Source organism: Prenolepis imparis, unplaced genomic scaffold, assembly GCF_030444845.1.
Source record: "Prenolepis imparis isolate NDT839.2.m4 unplaced genomic scaffold, iyPreImpa1.0 SCAF_258, whole genome shotgun sequence".
NCBI classification, from domain to species: domain Eukaryota; kingdom Metazoa; phylum Arthropoda; class Insecta; order Hymenoptera; family Formicidae; genus Prenolepis; species Prenolepis imparis.
Window position 1 is genome coordinate 1 of NW_028141416.1, and position 21,091 is coordinate 21,091.

General features: G+C 32.1%; 3 protein-coding genes across 3 annotated transcripts; 2 read left to right on the forward strand and 1 right to left on the reverse strand.

The window, feature by feature from the left end:
• Positions 1-13,771: 13,771 nt before the first annotated feature.
• On the reverse strand, positions 13,772-15,188 carry LOC145948145 (uncharacterized). The gene is made up of 5 exons (XM_083057898.1): positions 15,012-15,188; positions 14,669-14,805; positions 14,186-14,376; positions 13,963-14,088; positions 13,772-13,873 (listed from the first exon to the last, which is right to left on the reverse strand). The coding sequence occupies exons 1-5, from the start codon at positions 15,149-15,151 to the stop codon at positions 13,805-13,807; spliced, it is 663 nt and encodes a 220-aa protein (XP_082914024.1). The 5' UTR covers positions 15,152-15,188; the 3' UTR covers positions 13,772-13,804.
• Positions 15,189-15,745: 557 nt separating this feature from the next.
• LOC145948141 (uncharacterized) lies at positions 15,746-17,620 on the forward strand. The gene has a single exon (XM_083057896.1). It carries the CDS (start codon positions 15,746-15,748, stop codon positions 17,618-17,620), a length of 1,875 nt encoding a protein of 624 aa, XP_082914022.1.
• Positions 17,621-17,634: 14 nt separating this feature from the next.
• On the forward strand, positions 17,635-19,350 carry LOC145948142 (uncharacterized). Its single transcript, XM_083057897.1, has 3 exons — positions 17,635-18,435; positions 18,945-19,022; positions 19,090-19,350. The coding sequence occupies exons 1-3, from the start codon at positions 17,635-17,637 to the stop codon at positions 19,348-19,350; spliced, it is 1,140 nt and encodes a 379-aa protein (XP_082914023.1).
• The last annotated feature ends 1,741 nt before the right edge of the window (positions 19,351-21,091 follow it).

Here is a 21,091-nt window from a genome sequence, read left to right on the forward strand (position 1 = left end):
AACTAGTGATAACCGTAAATCTACTCGACGATTCTCTATTATTCGCGGAGTCGCACGAAATTGTCCAACTTCAGTGATTAGCCCGAGGTGAGTGTTATACGTTGCGCAATGTCTAAAAAGTTATTAATTTTTATAATTAAATTTGCTCTATAATTACTTGTATAATAGAAAAAAAATAAAAACTTACCATTTTCAACGCTCCTCGGAAGAAAACGTTGATGATGCAAGAGAAGAAATTCTATGTGTCCTCCCACATCTTCTTCGCTATCACCAAAATATCGTCGCGCTTCTATCACTTCCCCGGCAATGTACAAAAGTTCACGAATATTGACAAAATGTCCCAGACGGAATAAAACCGCGAGCACTACGCTAGGACACTCACCCGCGAATTTTCCAAAAATATGGTAATTCGTTTCATCGATGTTCGATAACTCCGACAAAAATTTTCCCATATTTTTTCCGCACAAACTCTGCGAAAGCAAAATACAGCTCTCGATGACATTTCTAAGATTCGCTATAATTAAATTTTTTTACACTCACGCACACGTTGGAAAACACAAGTAATTCGTTAGCGTAAACTCGAAATTGATTTTTACTAACCCTTAAACTCGTATTTATACCCGTTTTATGAAAACGCCTCTTTCTAGGAAGGAGATTTGGAAAAAATTTCTCTATCTCCTATTGGACAAGATTATTTTACAAAATTTAATATCCCCTGAAAGATTTTCGGGGGAAAATCATAAATATCAGGAACAGATAATTTTATGTATCGCCCTTTATTTATACTGGATAAACTTTACGATAAGGTTTCAGAAAGACTGAGGCTGAGATAAACATTTTTTTTTGTTATAAAATTTATCTTGGAATTTATAGCTTGTAAACAATCGCGTTGCATTTTTGTCAAATACAGCTGTACATTCTTAATAGTTTATACTCTACTAATATTTTGTTTTTTTATTTCTTCTAAATTGTTTGTAAAATTCCATATCAGGGTTGTTTTTCATTATTGTGCGCGCGCATTTCCCCTCCACTTTTCTATTTTATCTCTTTTCCTGTGGTTATTCGGAAAGAATAATCTCATTCGTTCGCCGACATCCAAACGCTCAGTTTCGTTAATAAGAAAGTTTACGGTTCTCGATACTTATTCAACGAATACTTCTCTTTCGGCGCATATTCGATAATTTTTTTCGAGAAAAAACAATCATCATGAGTAATCACGAGAAAATTTCAAATTTTGCGAAATCATCGGCTTCCTACTGTGTTTCCAAACCAGGATGCAACGACGAGGAAAAAATAAATCAGCATATGCTGTTGTCCACAACGTATGGACTGAATGCAACCTATACAAAGAAACTTCATGTGGGACTGATGGCTGCGAACGGAGACGAGCTGGATTTTAAACCGATTGTTAAATTAACATCTTATGGAGCGTCAGGTATTTGCTTCGACATGGAATCGTGGCAGAAATTTTAAGAAAATATAGAACGGATGTCTGCATACTTAAACGGTGATAAAATTAATTTGAGTTCAATTATTATCAACAAGATAATTATAAATTTTATCACCGCGTATGGGGCAAAAGCTGTTCTACTAGCGTATCGTGAAAATGAACAAGGAGATACTTCTTCCGATAACGTCGAAGATGAGGGAACAAACGCACCAGTAGCGAAGAAACGAAAAACTTACAACGTCGCAATAGTGATGCAGAGAGCAACTTTTTTAGGATTAGAAAATATAGTTGATTGTGTGAACGCAAATTTGAATCAATTAAATTTAATTTATTGTAGTGTTAACGAATGTGCACGATATCTAATTAATGAAATAGAAATTAATCTACCGCTTAATAAATATATTAATAACTGTTAAAAAATATTCTATTTATTTTTATTAAAAAACTTTATGAAAGGGCATTGTACATGTGTGCAACTGTACAAGAACTATTTTAAAAATAGCAGAACTCTTAAAGTTTAGCCTGATCTTATTTTTTTAATCAAAAATACGATTTTTTCGTAAGAAATAATTGTTAAAAAAATTTTCCATTTATTTTTATCAAATAAACTTTATGGAAGAGCATTATACATGATCGCCACTGTGCGAGAACTGTTTTAGAGATAACAGAACTCTTGAGATTCAGCCCGATCTCAACATTTTATTCAAAAATACGAGTTTCTCGTAAAAAATAATATTTAAAAAAATTTTTTATATATTTTTATCAAATAAACTTTATGGAAGGGCATTGTACATGTGTGCAACTGTACGAGAACTATTTTAAAAATAGCAGAACTCTTAACGTTTAGCCTGATCTTATCTTTTTAATCGAAAATACGACTTTTTCGTACGGAATAATTGTTAAAAAAATTTTCCATTTATTTTTATCAAATAAACTTAATGGAAGAGCATTGTACATGTGTGCAACTGTACAAGAACTATTTTAAAAATAGCAGAACTTGTGAAGTTTAGCCTGATCTCATTTTTTTAATCAAGAGTACGATTTTTTTGTAAAGAATAATTGTTAAAAAATATTCTATTTATTTTTATTAAAAAACTTTATGAAAGGGCATTGTACATGTGTACAACTGTACAAGAACTATTTTAAAAATAGCAGAACTCTTAAAGTTTAGCCTGATCTTATTTTTTTAATCAAAAATACGATTTTTTCGTAAGAAATAATTGTTAAAAAAATTTTCCATTTATTTTTATCAAATAAACTTTATGGAAGAGCATTATACATGATCGCCACTGTGCGAGAACTGTTTTAGAAATAACAGAACTTTTGAAATTTAGCCCGATCTCAACATTTTATTCAAAAATACGAGTTTCTCGTAAAAAATAATATTTAAAAAAATTTGTTATATATTTTTATCAAATAAACTTTATGGAAGGGCATTGTACATGTGTGCAACTGTACTATTTTAGAGAACTATTTTAAAAATAGCAGAACTCTTAAAGTTTAGCCTGATCTCATCTTTTTAATCGAAAATACGACTTTTTCGTACGGAATAATTGTTAAAAAAATTTTCCATTTATTTTTATCAAATAAACTTAATGGAAGAGCATTGTACATGATCGCCACTGTGCGAGAACTGTTTTAGAGATAACAGAACTCTTGAAATTTAGCCTGATCTCATCTTTTTATTCGAAAATACGATTTTTTCGTAAAAAATAATTGTTAAAAAAATTTTCTATTTATTTTTATCAAATGAACTATATGGGAGGGCATTGTACCGGTGTGCAACTGTACCAAAACTGTTTTAAAAATAGCAGAACTTATGAAATTTAGCCTGATCTAAGCTTTTTAATCCAATATATGATTTTTTCGTAAGGAATAATTGTTAAAAAAATTTTCCATTAATTTTTATCAAATAAACTCAATGGAAGGGCATTGTAGATGTGTGCAACTGTACGAGAACTGTTCTACAGATAACAGAACTCTTGAGATTTAGCCCGATCTCATTTTTTTATTCGAAAATACAAGTTTTTCGTAAAAATTAATTGTTAAAAAAATTGTCTATTAATTTTTATCAAATAAACTTTATGGAAGGGCATTGTAGATGTGCGCAAGTATACGAGAACTATTCTAGAGATAACAGAACTTTTGAGATTTAGCCTGATCTCATTTTTTTAATCAAAAATACGATTTTTTCGTAAAGAGTAATTGTTAAAAAATTTTTCTATTTATTTTTTTCAAATAAACTTATGGAAGGGCATTATACATGATTGCCACTGTGCGAGAACTGTTTTAGAGATAACAGAATTCTTGAAATTTAGCCTGATCTTATCTTTTTATGTTCACGCACGCGCGCGATGCATGTTAATAAAATAAAATAACAAAACAATTTACAGTTTAAAAACTTACGTCTGAGGAAACTTTTTCTGCCAGAGAATGGTATCGTGGAACATGCACCGAAATTGCGTGCACGTGGAACTAAAATTCACGATGTCCTCGACGTCAATATTCTTATCTTTTAGAATTATTAAATTCAACTCATTAGGCAAATTCGTAATCATTTTAATTGCGAAAATAATATAGCACAATTTGCAGTTTTAATTCGTTTCTAACGAATCACTTGATATTTTGCACTAACTAAATCACTTTGGTAGAGAACACGAGGTTTGCTACACCATAGATAGTCGGAGACTGAGAACACGTTGTTACCATACTGCAGACTCGACAGTCATCTTGCATCAGTCAATGGGAGGGTGGAAGCGCAAAATGCACTAAGGGCCACTTCAACCAAACTCCGATTAACTTAATCGTTGATTAAAGGATTGCCAACATGGCAAAACAATTCAGTGACCAACTGTATTTTTCTGGCGACATAATCGTCGTAACCTAAAATAAAATAATTTGTATCGCAAGATAGAAGAAGCTATTTTTCTTTAAGCATACAAGTAATTATTAACACAAGATTGGATATAATTGATGTAGTAGCACATTGGCCAGGATCTATACCCGATGTAACTATATAATTGAAAAATTATTTTTTGAGTTTATTTGAGTAAATAGATACGAAAAATAAATTTTATTAAAATTATTAAATACACAAATAATACATAATTTGCAGAATATTGACAAAATGCAACGAACAAGAAATTTTACAAATTCTGAAAAAAATGATTTATTAAATATAATTTTTTTATATCGTCACATAATTGAAAACAAACAAACGGACAATATATATAGTCCAGGCAACAGGGAGAAAAAAGAAGGTCTACTTGGAATTAAGTCGGGAAGTTTTGAAAATTAGTCAAGCTGTAGATTTTTGTAACTCTAACAACATACTAAATTTGCAACCTCGACATTTTTCCGCCGACGCTGCTAGCTTGTTAAAATGGCGGCAAAAACCTGTTTTTTCAAAATATCTCGGCTCTCATGCATTCTAGCGCAAAAATAGTTATTATGAAAAAGAAAAAGAATAAAATTTGCTACAATTAAGGTTGTATACATTTTTTTCGTACAATCAATAGTTTCAGTGAAATAGCCCTAAGAAAGTGAGATATTTTTTTTTGTACCCAGAAAAAGTGCATTTTTTCGTACTCATTTGATTTATTATCAGTTTTTTTATCAGGTGGTACTGTTTTTACTTTCTGCATTGTGTTTATCATTTTGTAATATTATTTGAACATAATGCCACAATAAACTCATTTCCACATCACCCTTTGAGATAGAATATATGGCGCGTTTAAAAAAAAATGTTTTTCTCGAAAAAGAGTATGTGTTTCCCATTGCCTCATCTACATTTGTAGTTGGTTCCTCTCCACCAATTATTGGTGGCTTAGACAGTTTTTTCATGCAGGATATGTGATATTTATCCTGTGCTGCAACCAGATCAAAAGTAAACTTGACGCGTTCAAATCGTCAACTGTTATAGATTTCATATCATCGTTATTTCAACTTACTTCAATTCATAAGGCACGACCATGGCAGGATGCAAGATTGTCTACTATATACTCTACCTCAAAGGGTGGTGTGGAAATGAGTTATTACGGCATTATGTTCAAATAATATTACAAAATGATAAACACAATGCAGAAAGTAAAAATAGTACCACCTGATAAAAAAACTGATAATAAATAAAATGATTGTACGAAAAAATTGTATACAACCTTAATTGTAGTAAATTTTATTCTCTTTCTTTTTTATAATAACTATTTTTGCGCTAGAATGCATGAGAACCGAGATATTTTGAAAAAAACAGGTTTTTGCCGCCATTTTAATAAGCTAGCGGCGCCGGCGGAAAAATGTCGAGGTTGCAAATTTAGTATGTTGTTAGGATCACAAAAATATACAGCTTCACCAATTTTCAAAACTTCCCGACTTAATTCCATTTAAAACTCCCCATTACCTGGACTAAGAACTAATGTACAAAAAGAAGAAGCATGGACGAATATAACAATTGAGTACAACAAGAATAGAACAATTATCAGATCTGAAAAAAGTATACGTCTTTGTTGGGATAATTTGAAAAGAGAGACAAGAAAATACTGCGCAATACTTAAGCGTGAAAGTTATAAAACAGGTAAATTTATTTATTATTAAAACTATCACTAAGATTTTAATTTGATAAATTTTTATAACATTTATGGGTGGAGGTGTAGTGATTGTAGAAAAAAATCCTTTGCTTGAACGAGCCCGAGAAATTATAGGTGAAACAACAGTATATGGATTAGCTAATCCATTTGATTCTGATTGCATTATAGATTCTGACTGTACTATAGAAAATGTCAGTACTGTTGATAATATATTACAAGATCAAAATGGTAATATATTACAAGAAAATGAAAATGATACAACGCAGGTATTTTCAGTAAGTTACCAAAAATTAAATTATTATAAATTGTGAAATTTTATTACATTCTAAATTTTATATTTCCAATTTTAGTATTTAGTTGAAAATAAAGAAATTAATAATTGGAACTCTTGGAACCCAAAAAAATTAAAATTGCAAAAAAGTGTGCCACTACAGATTGAAGATACACCTACGACGTCAAAAAAAATGTGAACTCGAAAAACAGAAAACTCAAAGAAAATGATTAAATGGTTAAAACATTAAATGAAGCTAAAACTGAATTAATACATACACTGCAAACAAATGAAAAAGAAAAAAGGAATTATGAAATCGACATACTATAAACTAAACTTGAAAAAGAAAAATTAAAAATAGAATTATTAAAAGTGTCCATAGAAAAAGAAAAAGCAATGAAAAAAATGATTGAAGAGAGAAAAGAAGTAATATTACTTTTATAAGATAATTCAAAAGTTTTTAAAATATTAATATATTAATATTTTAATATATTAATATATTAATAGTATCTAATAATTATTTAAATTTAAACTTTTGCAATTGATTGTTAATATTTATTTTTTATTTTTGAATTTATTAACTTCTATTTAATTTGATTTAATTAATATCAATTTATAAAGAAATGTGATAACTCTTACAAAATAGATAATATATGTATTTAGTTATGTTGATTTTGGAAATAGAGAACACGGCATCTTGCATACAAAATATATATTTTATGTTAATTTCATTTGAAAAAGGGAAGAGATTTGAGTTTAACTTCCTTAATAAGACTGTTAATTAGTATTTTATATATATATATATATATATATATATATATAAATAGTTTAAAAGACATGTAATGGATCTCGTATAAAACATGCATTACTTTAAATTACTCTTGTTGTTTAAAAATCTGAAAAGAATTGTGTTAAAAATGTAGTGTTACAAAAAAGACCAATATATGATTGTATATCATTTATTTACTACAAAGTACAAAAAATATAAAACAAATTAAAATTCTTGTTACTTTTTTCTCATGTTACCTTCATATTACTTTCTTCATAAAGTTAATATTTAGTAACTATTTATCACTTTATAAATGAATCCAAAATAGAGTTTAATTCGCTTTTGTTCATTTATTGTTCATATTTTTATTGTTTCATGTCTTCAAATAATTTTTGTATTTTAAAGTAATCTGTAATTATTGAAACATATTAGTTATCAAATTATGTATCATATACTATGATTACTTTTAATCAAATTTTTATTACCTATCAAAATATTCCAAAATTAGACGTTGTCGTTCATCATTGATGTTCCTATTATCCAAATTTACATTCCGTACTTGTGCAATAACATTATTATATATATCAGGATTAACTAAATTATAATTTAATTCATTTTCTTGCTGAGCGATGTTATGTAATACAGCTGTTGCTATAATAATAGGAAGCGTCTTTTCAACTCTTTCAAAACGCGATCCAATTGATAAAACTGCAAATCTTCTTTTCCAAATGCCAAAACACCTTTCAATTTTTGAACGTGTTCGTATTTGAGCTTCATTATAAAGTTGTTCTGCTGGTGTTGTAGGATTTAATAACGGAGTCATTAAGTATGGTAGATTCGGATAACCAGAATCTCCGAGAAGTAAAGCATCATCGAATCTATTTGCGTCAAACAAATTTTTAATTCTGGAATGGTTAAATATAATGGAATCGTGTGTAGATCCTGGCCAACTCGCTACTATATCAATTATTTCCAGTCTTGCGTTTATAATTACTTGCACGTTCAAAGAAAAATAGCCTTTTCTGTTACGATACAATTCACTCTCTTCTCCACCTAAGAATAAAGAATAAACAAGAATATTTTAAAGGATATGTTTCAAGGACATGTTTTAAAGAGTGTTTTAGAAATAAATTTTTCTTACCATATGATTGAACTCTGACATGAGTGCAATCCATGCAATTAATAACACGAATAAATCTAGCTGTTTGAAAAAATTCTTGTTGGCTTTGACGAATTCCTTCTGTAGGAAATTTAATAATTTCAGCTTTTAATGCAGCAATAACAGGAGAAACTCGATGAATTATATTGTGTGCACTTGCTTCACTAATTGCACAAAAATCACCAACAGTTTGTAAAAAAGATCCAGTTGCGTAAAATCGTAGAGTAACCATTAATTGAATTGAAGGTGGAATGGCATTATTACTGTAAAATATAAAAACATAAATTTCAAGTATATCTGTACTGTATATTTTTATGTATTATATAGAATATTCACATACATACCGATCGGTTTTATGTTGTATTTCATCTTGAATTCTTTCTAATAGCATCATGAAACTATGTCTTGATATTACAAATATTGCTTTGAAGCTAACTTCATAAAAAATTTCTAAATAATTAATGCGTGGTCTAATTAAAGATGGTCTTCGTCCATTTTCTTGAAAATATTCATCGTATTCATCATATTCATATTCATTAAATAAAATATTAATAATTCTTTCCATGTTATATTTTATCTCAATGCTATCTTTCTTTTCTACAATACTACATACTGCACCAAAAATATGTAACGAAAGATTTAGGTTACGACGATTTATATCGCCAGAAAAATACAGTTGGTCACACTGAATTGTTTTGCCATGTTGGCAATCCTTTAATCAACGATTAAGTTAATCGGAGTTTGGTTGAAGTGGCCCTAAAAGCATGAAACGACGCTCAGTGGGTGGGCCTAACTTCGAACATAAAAGAGGACAGATATATATCTTTTGTTTTCTATTTTCCTTTGATGGATATAAAGGTACGAATTTCGAGCGAAGTGGGAATATTGGCGATGATAAGAAAATATAAAATATAAGACATATATTTAATATTATAAAATAATATTAATATGTCAGGATTAGGCAGAGTAACCAACTCACGAGTCACATATATTTAACTGTATGTTTATTATACTTGATATATGAATGTCCGGTTAGTAATAACGATCCTGTGAGATATATAGACAATACGATATCTGCATTGAGCTTGTCCGCGAGCGACCGACGGGGGGCACCGACCGAGACCGACTGACCATTATATGTATATGAAACAAAAGAAACTATCCCCCCGCGGAGGCTAGAGCCCGCGTAAATCAAATAAGTAATTATAAGTAATAATGCGAGTACACAGAGATACTCTTCTAACATATATATAATAAAAGAAGAAATATATTTTAAATATAAAGTAAATAATTCACTTATATTTAAGATTTTAATTAAAAACAATTATTAATTAATAATAATTCTAATTTATTATTACAAAGTACATTTTAGATGTAAAAATCCACTCTTGGCCAATATATTCGCACATTTCTATTAAAAATCATTTCTTATCTTTAAAGAAATAATTGTAATAAAGTAATATTTTATTTATAAATATTGAAGATTCTATTTTTTCTAGACCCACCCGCTGAGCGCTGAGCTATACGAACGAGGGTTTTCATGCTTTCAGTGCGCTTTGCGCTTTCAGCCTATCTTCTTCATTGGCTGCAAGGTGGCTATCTCGTCTGCAATGTGGCTGAGAACCTTTAGAGAATAACAAAGGAATTCCACACATTCTTTGCGTTTTTTAGGCTTTGTCCTTGGAATAAAGAGTAAAGGAAAGAGCATTTTAAGCTCACGCGCAATCTCAGATAGACAGATTTTAATATCAAATCTTGACGTTAGTCATTCATATGATGTGTGGAAGGATAGTTTCAAAGTGTGACAACGAGACACAAGTGAGCAATATTGAATTTCTTGTGCGATATCTAATAATTGCGGATATCAAAATTGTTATAAATAAAAATTGTTATTAATAATAAAATTTAGAAATATGTATATGCAATAAAAAGATTTGTATATTTATATATATGACTAACAAAATCTTACTTGCGCTGGAGATAAATAGAATAGGAGTAAGAGTAAAAGATAAAGTTAAAATATATATTTCTTTTCTCTCTCATTCAAGCGTTCACAACGTTTTTTGGTCCCTTCTTGACCCTACTTTAGATATTTTGGCTACACTCACCTTTTTTGTTAAAGGGAATCTTTATTCTTTGGTCTCGTCAATTTGTTTGCATTGTGGATTATCTATGTCTTAAACTAACTGCATTTTTTACTTGCAGCGGATTCTATGCTATTTATATAGTTTATTTCTTTTCCGTTAATAGTTTTTTAACGATTACTTTTGTTTCTGTAAAAATATAATTATAAAAATTGCTCAGTCATCTATTTATTTAATATTATATAATTTAAAACAGCTCTATTTCTTTTAAAATTATACAACAGATTTTTATGCACTTCTATTGAAACTGATTGGTTTTTAATTTTTAAATAACAGGTAAATGACTTCTCTTGTAATCTATAATGCTATTTCTATAAAAACTAGTGTTGTGATGCATATTTATGATAAGATTTTTTATAATTATAAATCATAGATACTTTTTCGACCCTCTTCAATTTAATACAATTTTTTGTATTAAAATTATTATTTAAAATTATTCAAAAAGTTATTTATATACATAGATTTTCTAAATGATATCAAAGTATTAATAGAATAATGAAAATATTATAAAGTTCTTGTAAGTTCTTCAGCGTATTAAAAAAATCTTGATAATTTATATAAATTTATGGCTTTTTATATAAAGAGCAAGAAATAATTGTGACATGAAAGGTGATCGACGTTGTGCGAAATCATTAAATTATTATATTATCACACACCATCTCTAGCATCCGGGGTATCTTTAATAAAATATATTTAAAATATCTTGTATCAGATATTGAATGCAGTCATTATCGTTTGATACTTAATCATCTCATGATCTCCTATCGCGAACTTCGTAAGTGAAATGACAGCATTTATAGCGATCCGCGATTGGTCGCATGCGAGAAAATATAGAGGAAAAATACATAATATAATTTAAAAAAATTAAAATATATAACATTTATATTGTGCAACGTTCAGTTTGAATCAATTCGGATTTCTTCAAAGTTTTTCAAAGAGAAAGAGAAACAAACATTCACAAAATTCTCGACTGAGATGTCCGCAAAATGTTTTCTAAACATACTGCGTCAATTCTCCCGTTCTTTTGTAATTTTTATGCTTCAGCTTTTTGTTTTGTTCAACGAAAGGTAACACTTCTACTATTGAAATTATTTGTAAAATTGTGAAATATATATTTATTATTAGTTATATACATATATTTTGTAAGATTCAAAATTTTGTTTTATACGTATTTATTAATCAAAATTGCCTACATTAAATTATTATTAAATATTAAAAAACAAAATATTTTAAATAAGTATTGTAGGCGGTATCTGACGTAGCGGGATGTCCGTGGAATAAGTCACCAGTATATGTATTATGTTATTATTTTCGTGTCGGGTCATTGTCGTGTTTTCGTGTATGCTTATCTGTCCGTTGCCTCGATTTTATTGTATACCTTTGACGAAACGTGCCATGCCGTGATTGGCTTCATTTGAAAGGATAAGCGTTTTAACCGAGTGTTTATAAACGGCGACCGCTCGGTCGAGCGCGTCTTTCTCTCTGAGAATTTACAAGAGTAACAATAATAAAGAGTTTATACGATTTCTGAGAATTAGAAAAGAGTTAAGAGTTTGAATCGAATATATATATCTCTCCTATCGACATCCTATCGACTACAGTATAGATTTAAAAAAAAGAAAAAATTTAAAATAGTAATTAAACTTTGAGAATAGTTCATATATATGTGTTGACAAAGGAAATATTTTAAAATATCTGTAATTCGTGGCATATATATGCTATATTTAAAGTATATAAAATAATAAAATTTCACAATATGTAAAAATATTTTGATAAATAGCACTATATACAAAATATTAAAAAAATGACAAAGGTACAAGTTATGACTTTCAGTATACAGACCGAAAACTTATTAATCTTCAAATATACACAAAAAAGAAACCTTTTCTTATTTTACTCTTTTATTTGTCGATGGTGCACAGGATGAGAAATGACAATGGAACGTGTTCATTCATGTTGAGAATAGAAAGTTTGACATGCTTGTGATATATGGACAAGAAAATGCCTAGAGACTGTATAGGTTTTATATCAGTTTTGGAACCCGCAACACACCAAGTCATAATTAAACTATAAATAGATATATGTTATATTTGTACAATAAATAAAATTAAAATCGAGCGGTTTAATATTTTTTAAAAATTTGATATCAAAGGTTTTAAAAATATAATTCCAAAAGAAGCACACGCGTTTTATTAAAAATTGTATTACATTATTTTAAAGTTTTTTTTTTTGCATAGAGATATAACGCAAAGAAAAAAATATTCATAGTTTTATCCATAATAGCAAAACCTTGCGACAAACCTAACCATCCGTTTAAATAGTTTAAAAATATTTTGTATTAATTATTTGCAATTTATGATCAAGATATTAATTTGACTTATGAGCATTAGTTGCGTGTTGTATAATTTTGATGAAAATTTTCGCCTAAAGTTTAATTTTCACAATATTACAATTTTCTTATATTTTCTCTATAAGTCAGCCAACAAATTGCTTTGCTCTGCGTGGTCAATTGACTACGGTTAACGGTATTTTCATTCTCACACTAGCCCAAACTCTTAGTATAATACAACTTTTATCTCCGACGTACCTGCGGCCAGATCTGGGACGTGCAACAGGTAAAAAAAAAAGTAGTGGTGAAACTATGGTTGCATTCCAGGCATTCTTTTGTCTAGGTTTCTCCTTTGTCTACCTTTGAAGATTGAGAGTTTTTCAATCTGAATATTGCAGGTCATAAATAACTTTGTCATTTATTACATCTCAACATTTCAAAAATCTTCGCAGTATTTTAAAATTACAAACATTTGAGAAAATTCAAGAAAATTTATGAAATAAAATTAATATTTGCAAAGTCTAATGCTATATATAATATTTCCTTAAGAGTGCAATTCGTGACTTATAGTGACGAAAACAATTAATCGGCGTCACAAATTAAATATTAATAAATAAACAAGATAGAAGAATGCAAAAATATTTTATTTTAACGTGATAATTTATCAAGATACATTAGGTATCTTCCAAACTATTTCGATCTTTCACGTTATGCTTACTACTACACTATTATTGTTAAAATATATATAAAATTATTTGTTTATAAAAAATATATTTAAGCTATCTTTTGCTAATATTAATAAATCGCAATCATATATTATTTGTGAGTATTAAAAAAATCTCTTTTTCCTGTTTAATATATAAATAAATTAATATAATATATGTAAACCATAAAACATTATCAATAGTTAAGTCATTGAAAATGATATCGTAAATACTTGATTGCATCTAGAGATAATTATATTCGCTGTATAAATGCGATATTAAAGAACGTTTAATTTATATTAATATATATGATATTAATGATATTAATTATATGATATACATATATGATATTAATATACATATCTTAATAGAAAATATTTTCTCATATTACACAGTTATAGCTCTAGCGACTCTTTTATTCTTCTAGCAGAGAGTTTCACGCCCTCCATTGCTTCTTTCGAAACCTAAAAATGACAAAAATAAAATGAAATAATGTGGATGTACTGTGTGATGATTTACTCACATAAAGAGAGACACACAAAAAGAGTTTTACATTTATTAAATTTAAAAATCCATGCGGCAGATCCGGCAATATATCCAGCGTAACTTTGTTGCCGAGAGATCGAAGCTTTCTCGCAAACATGACGCAATCATTGAGACAAGGATCAAACTGTGTTGTCTAAAAACAAATTTATTATATGTATGAGATGTTCCGAAATATTCAATCTCAATAGCGAACAGAACGCATCACATTTTGCATCTTCAAAATCACGTACCATTATCTTCATGGGCGGAAAATGGACTAACATATTGTTTGATGCAAGATAAACATTCATGAGCGGATCCTTCGGTATTGTAAATATAAATTCCTCCGAAGGAGTTTTCGCATTCTTTGTATCAAGCTGCCTAACATTTCTGTTGTTTCTTCGATTGAGGAACCATCCAAACAGAGAATTGTTACTTTGTCCTAAAATATTATCATTTCTGTTGACACTGCATTTTTTTCCTTATAGGCGAAATAGACAAAACTAAAGCGAAGCTGAATATTCTGTATATATTTAAAAATTTGTAATATATTCTCGGGACTGAACTTGCAGTTTTGGATCTTTATAGTAATTATTGCATTAGGAAATCTTCTTAAAAGCGAAGTAGATATAAACAAATCTTATATATATATATATATATATATTTATTTATTTATTTATTTATTTATTTATTTATTATAGGGATATGTATGTAATTGATTTGTATATATATACCATCGACTTCTCTTAAATTGACAGAATTTAATGTCGAATCAGATGGAAGAGATACTAATTTTCTCGCGTTGTCATTGTTATTCATTTCCGCAGAAAACTCTGTATCCAATTTGGTCCATTCTTCATTTTCATGTTTCCTGCGGAATAAATTGTATTTATGTGAATTGTACAACGTTTTCACAATAAAATATATATATATGCGATACATCAGAGAGTATAGAAACGATTGATCTTCGTTATATTTTTTTAATAAAACATTTTTCATCATACTTCGATTTTCATCATATAAAAAAATACTTTGATTGAAAAAAGATTATAATAATAATTTTAACTGAAGTTTTACCTTGTAAGTTTTTCATTATCAGGCCCCACGTAAGTCTTTAAGATTCGTATTATAATTCCGAGCAATAAGAACGGATCGGTGAGGAAGAGCACATGGGATAGCGACGGAATAAAGTCGATGATCACCGGTGAATAAGCCATAAAAACACCATCCGGTTTCCTTATATTTAACTGCAGGCATTTTAAGGTGGCTTCCAAGTTTAAGATACCACCTGCGGAATCACCTGTCAAAAAATAAATCATTAAAATTCCCAAGTATTTACCGTATCGAATAATCAAATCTGCTATTATATACATTATATAGGCATATCGAAGATTGTTTGAGAGAATGTCGTCTTAGCGCATGACTGGTGGCGCGCTGGGTTTCGGCGCTGGCGTGAGCGAATGAAGCGCCTCTCTCGCTCTCTCGACTCTCTTCCGCTCTGGCTACACTCGCGAACGCATGGGCAAATATATTGTAATACGACCATTGGAAAAATACTGTAAAGGGCCTTGCCTTCCATATTAAAGGTTACATTCCAATAAAAAGCGAGTCAACGTTATTCAAAACATTGGTCCTTCGAGCCGGATACTCGCAGAAAGTGGCAAGGCCGAGGGCAACATAACCACAAAAAGACGTAGTATAGAACGAAGCATTGTCGCAGCATCGCGACACAGACAAGCAACATCGGGGTAAGTCTCCAACTTCCTTGCATTATTTCCCTGTCCCATACAACATAAAGCATATCATTTACAATGTCAGTGCAAAAAATGAAGGCTCTTAAAGCTAGACGAACAACGATAAAAGCACAGTGTACACGCACGCGAAACGCGATCGACGCGATAGATCTGCAGTCGATAGATATCACATACGTAAAACAGCGAAAGGAAAAATTCGTTGAATATTGGAATCAATTTAATGAAATTCAAGTACAAATTGATGAATTACTAGCTACTGCTGTAGATTTAGATGACGTAGAACAGTTTAAGACCGAGCAAGAGAGGGAATATATGAGTTTCGAAGAAAATTACTTCAGCATCGCCAGCAAAATCGAACGTTTATTATCATCCGCGCGTGAAACCGGAAATGTAAATCAGCCACTAGCTCAAGCGCCGCCTCTTGAAGGTTACGTTCGCGATATTAGTCAAGTTCATTTGCCAAAAATTGCTATACCAAAATTTAACGGCAATTACGAGGATTGGTATCCATTTTATAATACATTTGACTCTATGATTCATGCAAATACAAGATTAACGAATATACAACGGTTTCATTATTTGATCTCATGTCTCGAAGGCGATGCCGCGCATGTCATTAAGTCTTTGGAAATCACTCCCGATAACTATCAAGAAACATTAGAATTATTGAAACAGCGTTACGATGACAAACGCGTAATAGCTCAAGAACATATAAAGTCATTGTATGATTTGCCCACGGTGACGAAAGGCAATTATATAGCACTGCGAAAGTTAATCGACGACGTACTGAGACATTTACGCTCTTTAAAGAGTCTAGGTCGACCAATCGACCATTGGGACGACCTTATAGTTCATTTAATCATTACAAGATTGGATTCTAGCATTGTTAGTGAATGGGAAAACCACATCTTGACGGGTGAAATTCCAACGTTGAAGCAACTCACCGACTTTCTCGCACACAAATGTAAAGCAATGTCAGTCGTATCCAAAAAGGCATCTGGAGACTCATCCGCTTTAAACCCACGAAAGAACAATAAAATCACCAACGTTCACGTAGCTACTTCCAACATTTATTGTGCTTATTGCAAAGAAAAACATCATATATTTCAATGTTCTAGTTTTCTGAAACTGTCAAGTGCGGACAGAAATAAAGAAGTCAGAGCTAAGCGGTTATGCCTCAACTGTCTACGTTCAACTTCTCATCAAGCAAAGGATTGCAGATCATCAACATGTCAAGTCTGCAGCAAAAAGCATAACACTCTTCTACACATACAAGACAAGCATCAAAAGGATACGGAAGCTACGAGTCAATCTCAGCAGTCGAATAACTCTAACGCAGCAATTTTGAATCATCATGTCACTCAAGATAAGTATTATCAAGTCATACTGTCAACTGCCGTCGTTGATGCTATCGATCAATATGGTAAGCCTCACGCATGCAGAGTATTATTAGACTCAGGATCTCAATCCAATTTCATCACTGAGAAGCTAGCTCAGAAATTAAATCTGACGCAAAAACGAGTCAATATGTCCATAAGCGGCATAAACAAATCTCAGACGCACTCTTGCCATGCAATTAAAGTACGCATAAAATCAATTAACACAGCATTCTCACAAGAAATCGAATGTCATGTACTGAATGCTATTATTGAAAACCTGCCTCGAACTCACCTCAACATTAACAACTTACAGATTCCAAGCAACATAAGACTAGCTGATCCTCACTTTCACGTATCAAATGAAATAGACATGCTTATAGGGGCTGAAGTATTTTGGCAACTAATATGTGTGGGACAAATACAAAAGCACAAAAAAAATCAACCCACTTTTCAGAAGACGGATGGATCGTTGGCGGAAAACTTCCCGGGAAGATATTTACAAAATCTGGACTATGCAGTGTATCAATCAATCATCAGATTAATCAAAACTTAGCCAAATTCTGGGAAATGGATCAGATCATCACTGAAGCTCCATTTAATCCTGAAGAAAAGGCTTGCATGAGCCACTTTATGAAGACTACGGAGAGAAGTGAGGACGGTCGATTCATCGTACAGATGCCATTCAAGGAAACGAAGGTGCAACAGCTTGGCGAATCTCGCAGTGTGGCCTTAAGCCGATACTTGTCCATGGAACGTCGATTACAAAAGCACCCACTACTAAGACAACAATACGTACAGTTTATGACTGAGTATTCAGATTTGGGCCACATGATACGCATTACTGAGGAGCAAGCAAGTAAGCAAACACTACGTTACTGCATACCACATCACGCAGTATTAAAGAGTAACAGCCTGACGACGAAGCTGCGTGTAGTGTTTGACGCCTCCTGCAAGACTAGTACTGGAATCTCATTAAACGACTGCCTCATGGTAGGACCAACTTTACAGCAAGATCTCTTTTCAATCCTACTACGATTCCGCACCTTCCAATATGTAATTACAGCGGATATTGCACGAATGTATAGGCAGATGCAAGTAGACAAGTCGCAAACTGCCTTTCAAACTATATTTTGGCGAAACGACCCAAGTGAAGAAATATCTGAATTTGAACTACAAACTGTAACCTATGGCACAGCATGTGCATCCTTTCTGGCAATAAGGGCAATGTTGGAACTGGCAAACCTAAACTCATCAAGCTACCCTATAGGATCAGCCACAATCATCAACGATTTCTACGTCGACGATTTATTATCAGGAGCTAATTCTCTAGCATGTGTTGTGGTTTGCTTAATCGCGGCTCATCGAATCGTATAGATGGTACTGAAAATCATTGATCATTTGATGATGCAATATAGACATACGAATAAATTCACTTTCTCTATAATTATGTCAGTCATAAATCAAACTCAATATAAATATTATCTTTTTCTTCTCATTATTGTTAATGATCTCTCTTGATAATGATAGTCAAATCGTTCGTTCTATATAGCCGTAACTTTTATTATATAGAGGTAAATTGTTAAATATTTCTATTTAAATATTTAGATGTATTCAAAGATATTACGTATATATATTTTTGTATTATATATACATTGATCCGTGACACCTCGGGAGCGCCGTCACAAGGGCTACGGCTCGACCGAGGGGGGCGAGGAAAACGGTTCGGGGGTTGTCTCTCGCACCTGAGAGGAGGCGACCTCGAAATATATTATATTTCCTTCCGCGCTACCGTACCGATACTATTAGAACCGCCCTTAAGGGGGGGGGCGCGAGACGACTGCCTGAGTGGAGGGTGACCTTATAGAATTGTGAAACAGGACTCAAGAAATCCGGAGAGCAGACCACCATGGGAGAATACCGAGGAGGTCACCGATAAAGACGCCTCCAACTCCCAGGTCACGTATCGAGTTCCCGCCATTACCGCCATCTTAATTTCCGACCTCTGATACACCTTTTTTATAGATGCCACCGAGGATAATACGACAAAGGATACCGACCAGAATGGGTGGAGGGCCCCGCATACGGCTAAACGCAACATCAGGAGGAACTGGAGTAAGGCCCGGCCAGCCTGCCAGTTCCGACACCTGGAACAGCCATATCCGTCGTACACCGCTATATAACAGCAAGGATACCGAACGACATCTAGTACTCCCGAAATCCACGGCGATGACGCGTGGAAAGACGGGCGATCGATGGGTGGATCCAAAACCCCTCGGCGGTTGAATATCGGCAGGATGCGCGGGAAATCGGCGCGGGACTCGAAGAACCGGGAGACTCTCTCGGAGAGAGACACTGTTCGGCGAGCGATCAAATCGTGAGGACGAGCCCGGAAGCATCCCGACCACGCTGAGGAATTCGCTATTAATATTGTAAGCCACCGCTCAGATAGTTCATAGGAATAAGTCCCGGTGCAGGCTGGCGTCGAGTTATACGTTCGTTCAGGGAATACCGCTGCATCTCATTAACGAGATATCTTACAATTACCGATTTCGTTTGAGAGCATTATCGTTCCGAAATTATCGCTGCCGTGAGGCCACCTTACACCGGGTATCGCGAGGGTGTCCCTCTCAGGGAAGTTGCCACCGACAGTCGTCGTTACTAACATTTGTATTATTGTCTCGTATCGTACCGTATCGTGCCGTGGGTTTAAACTCAATAAAGTAAGAATCGTCGACGTTTATGCAGACTAAAATCACGGGACTTAAAGAGGGAATTTGCGTGAGTCGTTCTCTGCGAGTTAGCGTTACCGTATAGATAGCAACTCTGCGAGAGTCGTACCTTTCACGAAATTACCGTCTAGGATTCCGATAGAGTCTATGTACCGATTTTATTAGTATCTGATTTACGCGACCTTCGCGCCGGGAGCAAGGGACTCTCGAGACGCAAGTATCAATATCAAAGAAATTGTCGATCAAGTTTCCGTTTTTTTTGTTATTCAAGGTGATTAGGACTTAAGAGTATCTTCGTATATTCGAAACAGTAAACACTTATATCATTCGCGAAAATTAATACTTCCGTGTATTACTTCGTCACATTTTGGATCGCATTTAGATTACGTACCGGGTGTCGTTTCCCGGCCGAATTACCTATTGTATTACCGTTTAATTATCTAAGTGTCTGTAAAACCTCGTTGTCATATCTATTTAAGTATATTTGCTTGTAAATTATCCTTGTTCTATACCCTTCTTGTAATATTCATTTTTACTATGTTTTAAATATACAGTGTTAATTATTGTGAAAATTCGGTCTTAATTCTAATAACGTTCTCTCTCCCCGCTCTCTCCGATATAGCTATTTCCCCCAGAACCGCACCCCTCTCCCATATACGGAGCTGCCGGACTCGTATCCCGTATCGATATTATAATATCGTTACTGTGGCGCGAGGAATCGCGCCTGGCGCCCAATAAGATCGATCTCGTTTTGGTGAGGATACCGAGATACCGCCGGATTACCGTTTACCGACTTTTCCGACTTGCTACCGATGTATAAACAATTGCACGCTATCCCCTCGGAATCGGCGTTTCCGAGATTGGCAACGGCGTCGCAACATATATACATATATAATATAAATAACTATAGTTAAAATATAATAACAGTTTAATTATTATATTGTTATTTTAACAGGAATATTTGCAAAAATTAATGTGATAAAAATCTATATTATAGATTCTAGATATAATTATAGATATAATAAATTTATTATTTATTTCAAAATTTAATTCAGGCATTTCTCTCTTTATCTCTTCTTGTTACAGTCTACAAATACTGATATTCGTTTACACATATCTTTGTAATGAAATATTTGTTTTATGCATGTATCGCGTTTTATATAATATATTGTAATTTATAACTGTAATTTATATATTAAACTTATATAAAATTTATATATTACATATTTTTAACAATATTGTTGACAGGTTCTTTATAAAATCTCTCGATGATCGGAAGCTGAACTTCAGATACT

Bases quoted from the DNA above. Each gene is read 5' to 3' on its own strand.
- LOC145948142 (XM_083057897.1), top strand. From the start codon at position 17,635: ATGGATCAGATCATCACTGAAGCTCCATTTAATCCTGAAGAAAAGGCT. The intron at 18,436-18,944 runs GTATAGATGGTA...ATTGTGAAACAG, and splicing joins TAATCGCGGCTCATCGAATC to GACTCAAGAAATCCGGAGAG. The intron at 19,023-19,089 runs GTCACGTATCGA...CCTTTTTTATAG, and splicing joins AAGACGCCTCCAACTCCCAG to ATGCCACCGAGGATAATACG.
- LOC145948145 (XM_083057898.1), bottom strand. From the start codon at position 15,151: ATGGCTTATTCACCGGTGATCATCGACTTTATTCCGTCGCTATCCCAT. The intron at 14,806-15,011 runs GTAAAACTTCAG...TTTATTCCGCAG, and splicing joins GATAATGAAAAACTTACAAG to GAAACATGAAAATGAAGAAT. The intron at 13,874-13,962 runs GTAAAACTCTTT...TGTCATTTTTAG, and splicing joins GATTTTTAAATTTAATAAAT to GTTTCGAAAGAAGCAATGGA.
- LOC145948141 (XM_083057896.1), top strand. From the start codon at position 15,746: ATGTCAGTGCAAAAAATGAAGGCTCTTAAAGCTAGACGAACAACGATA.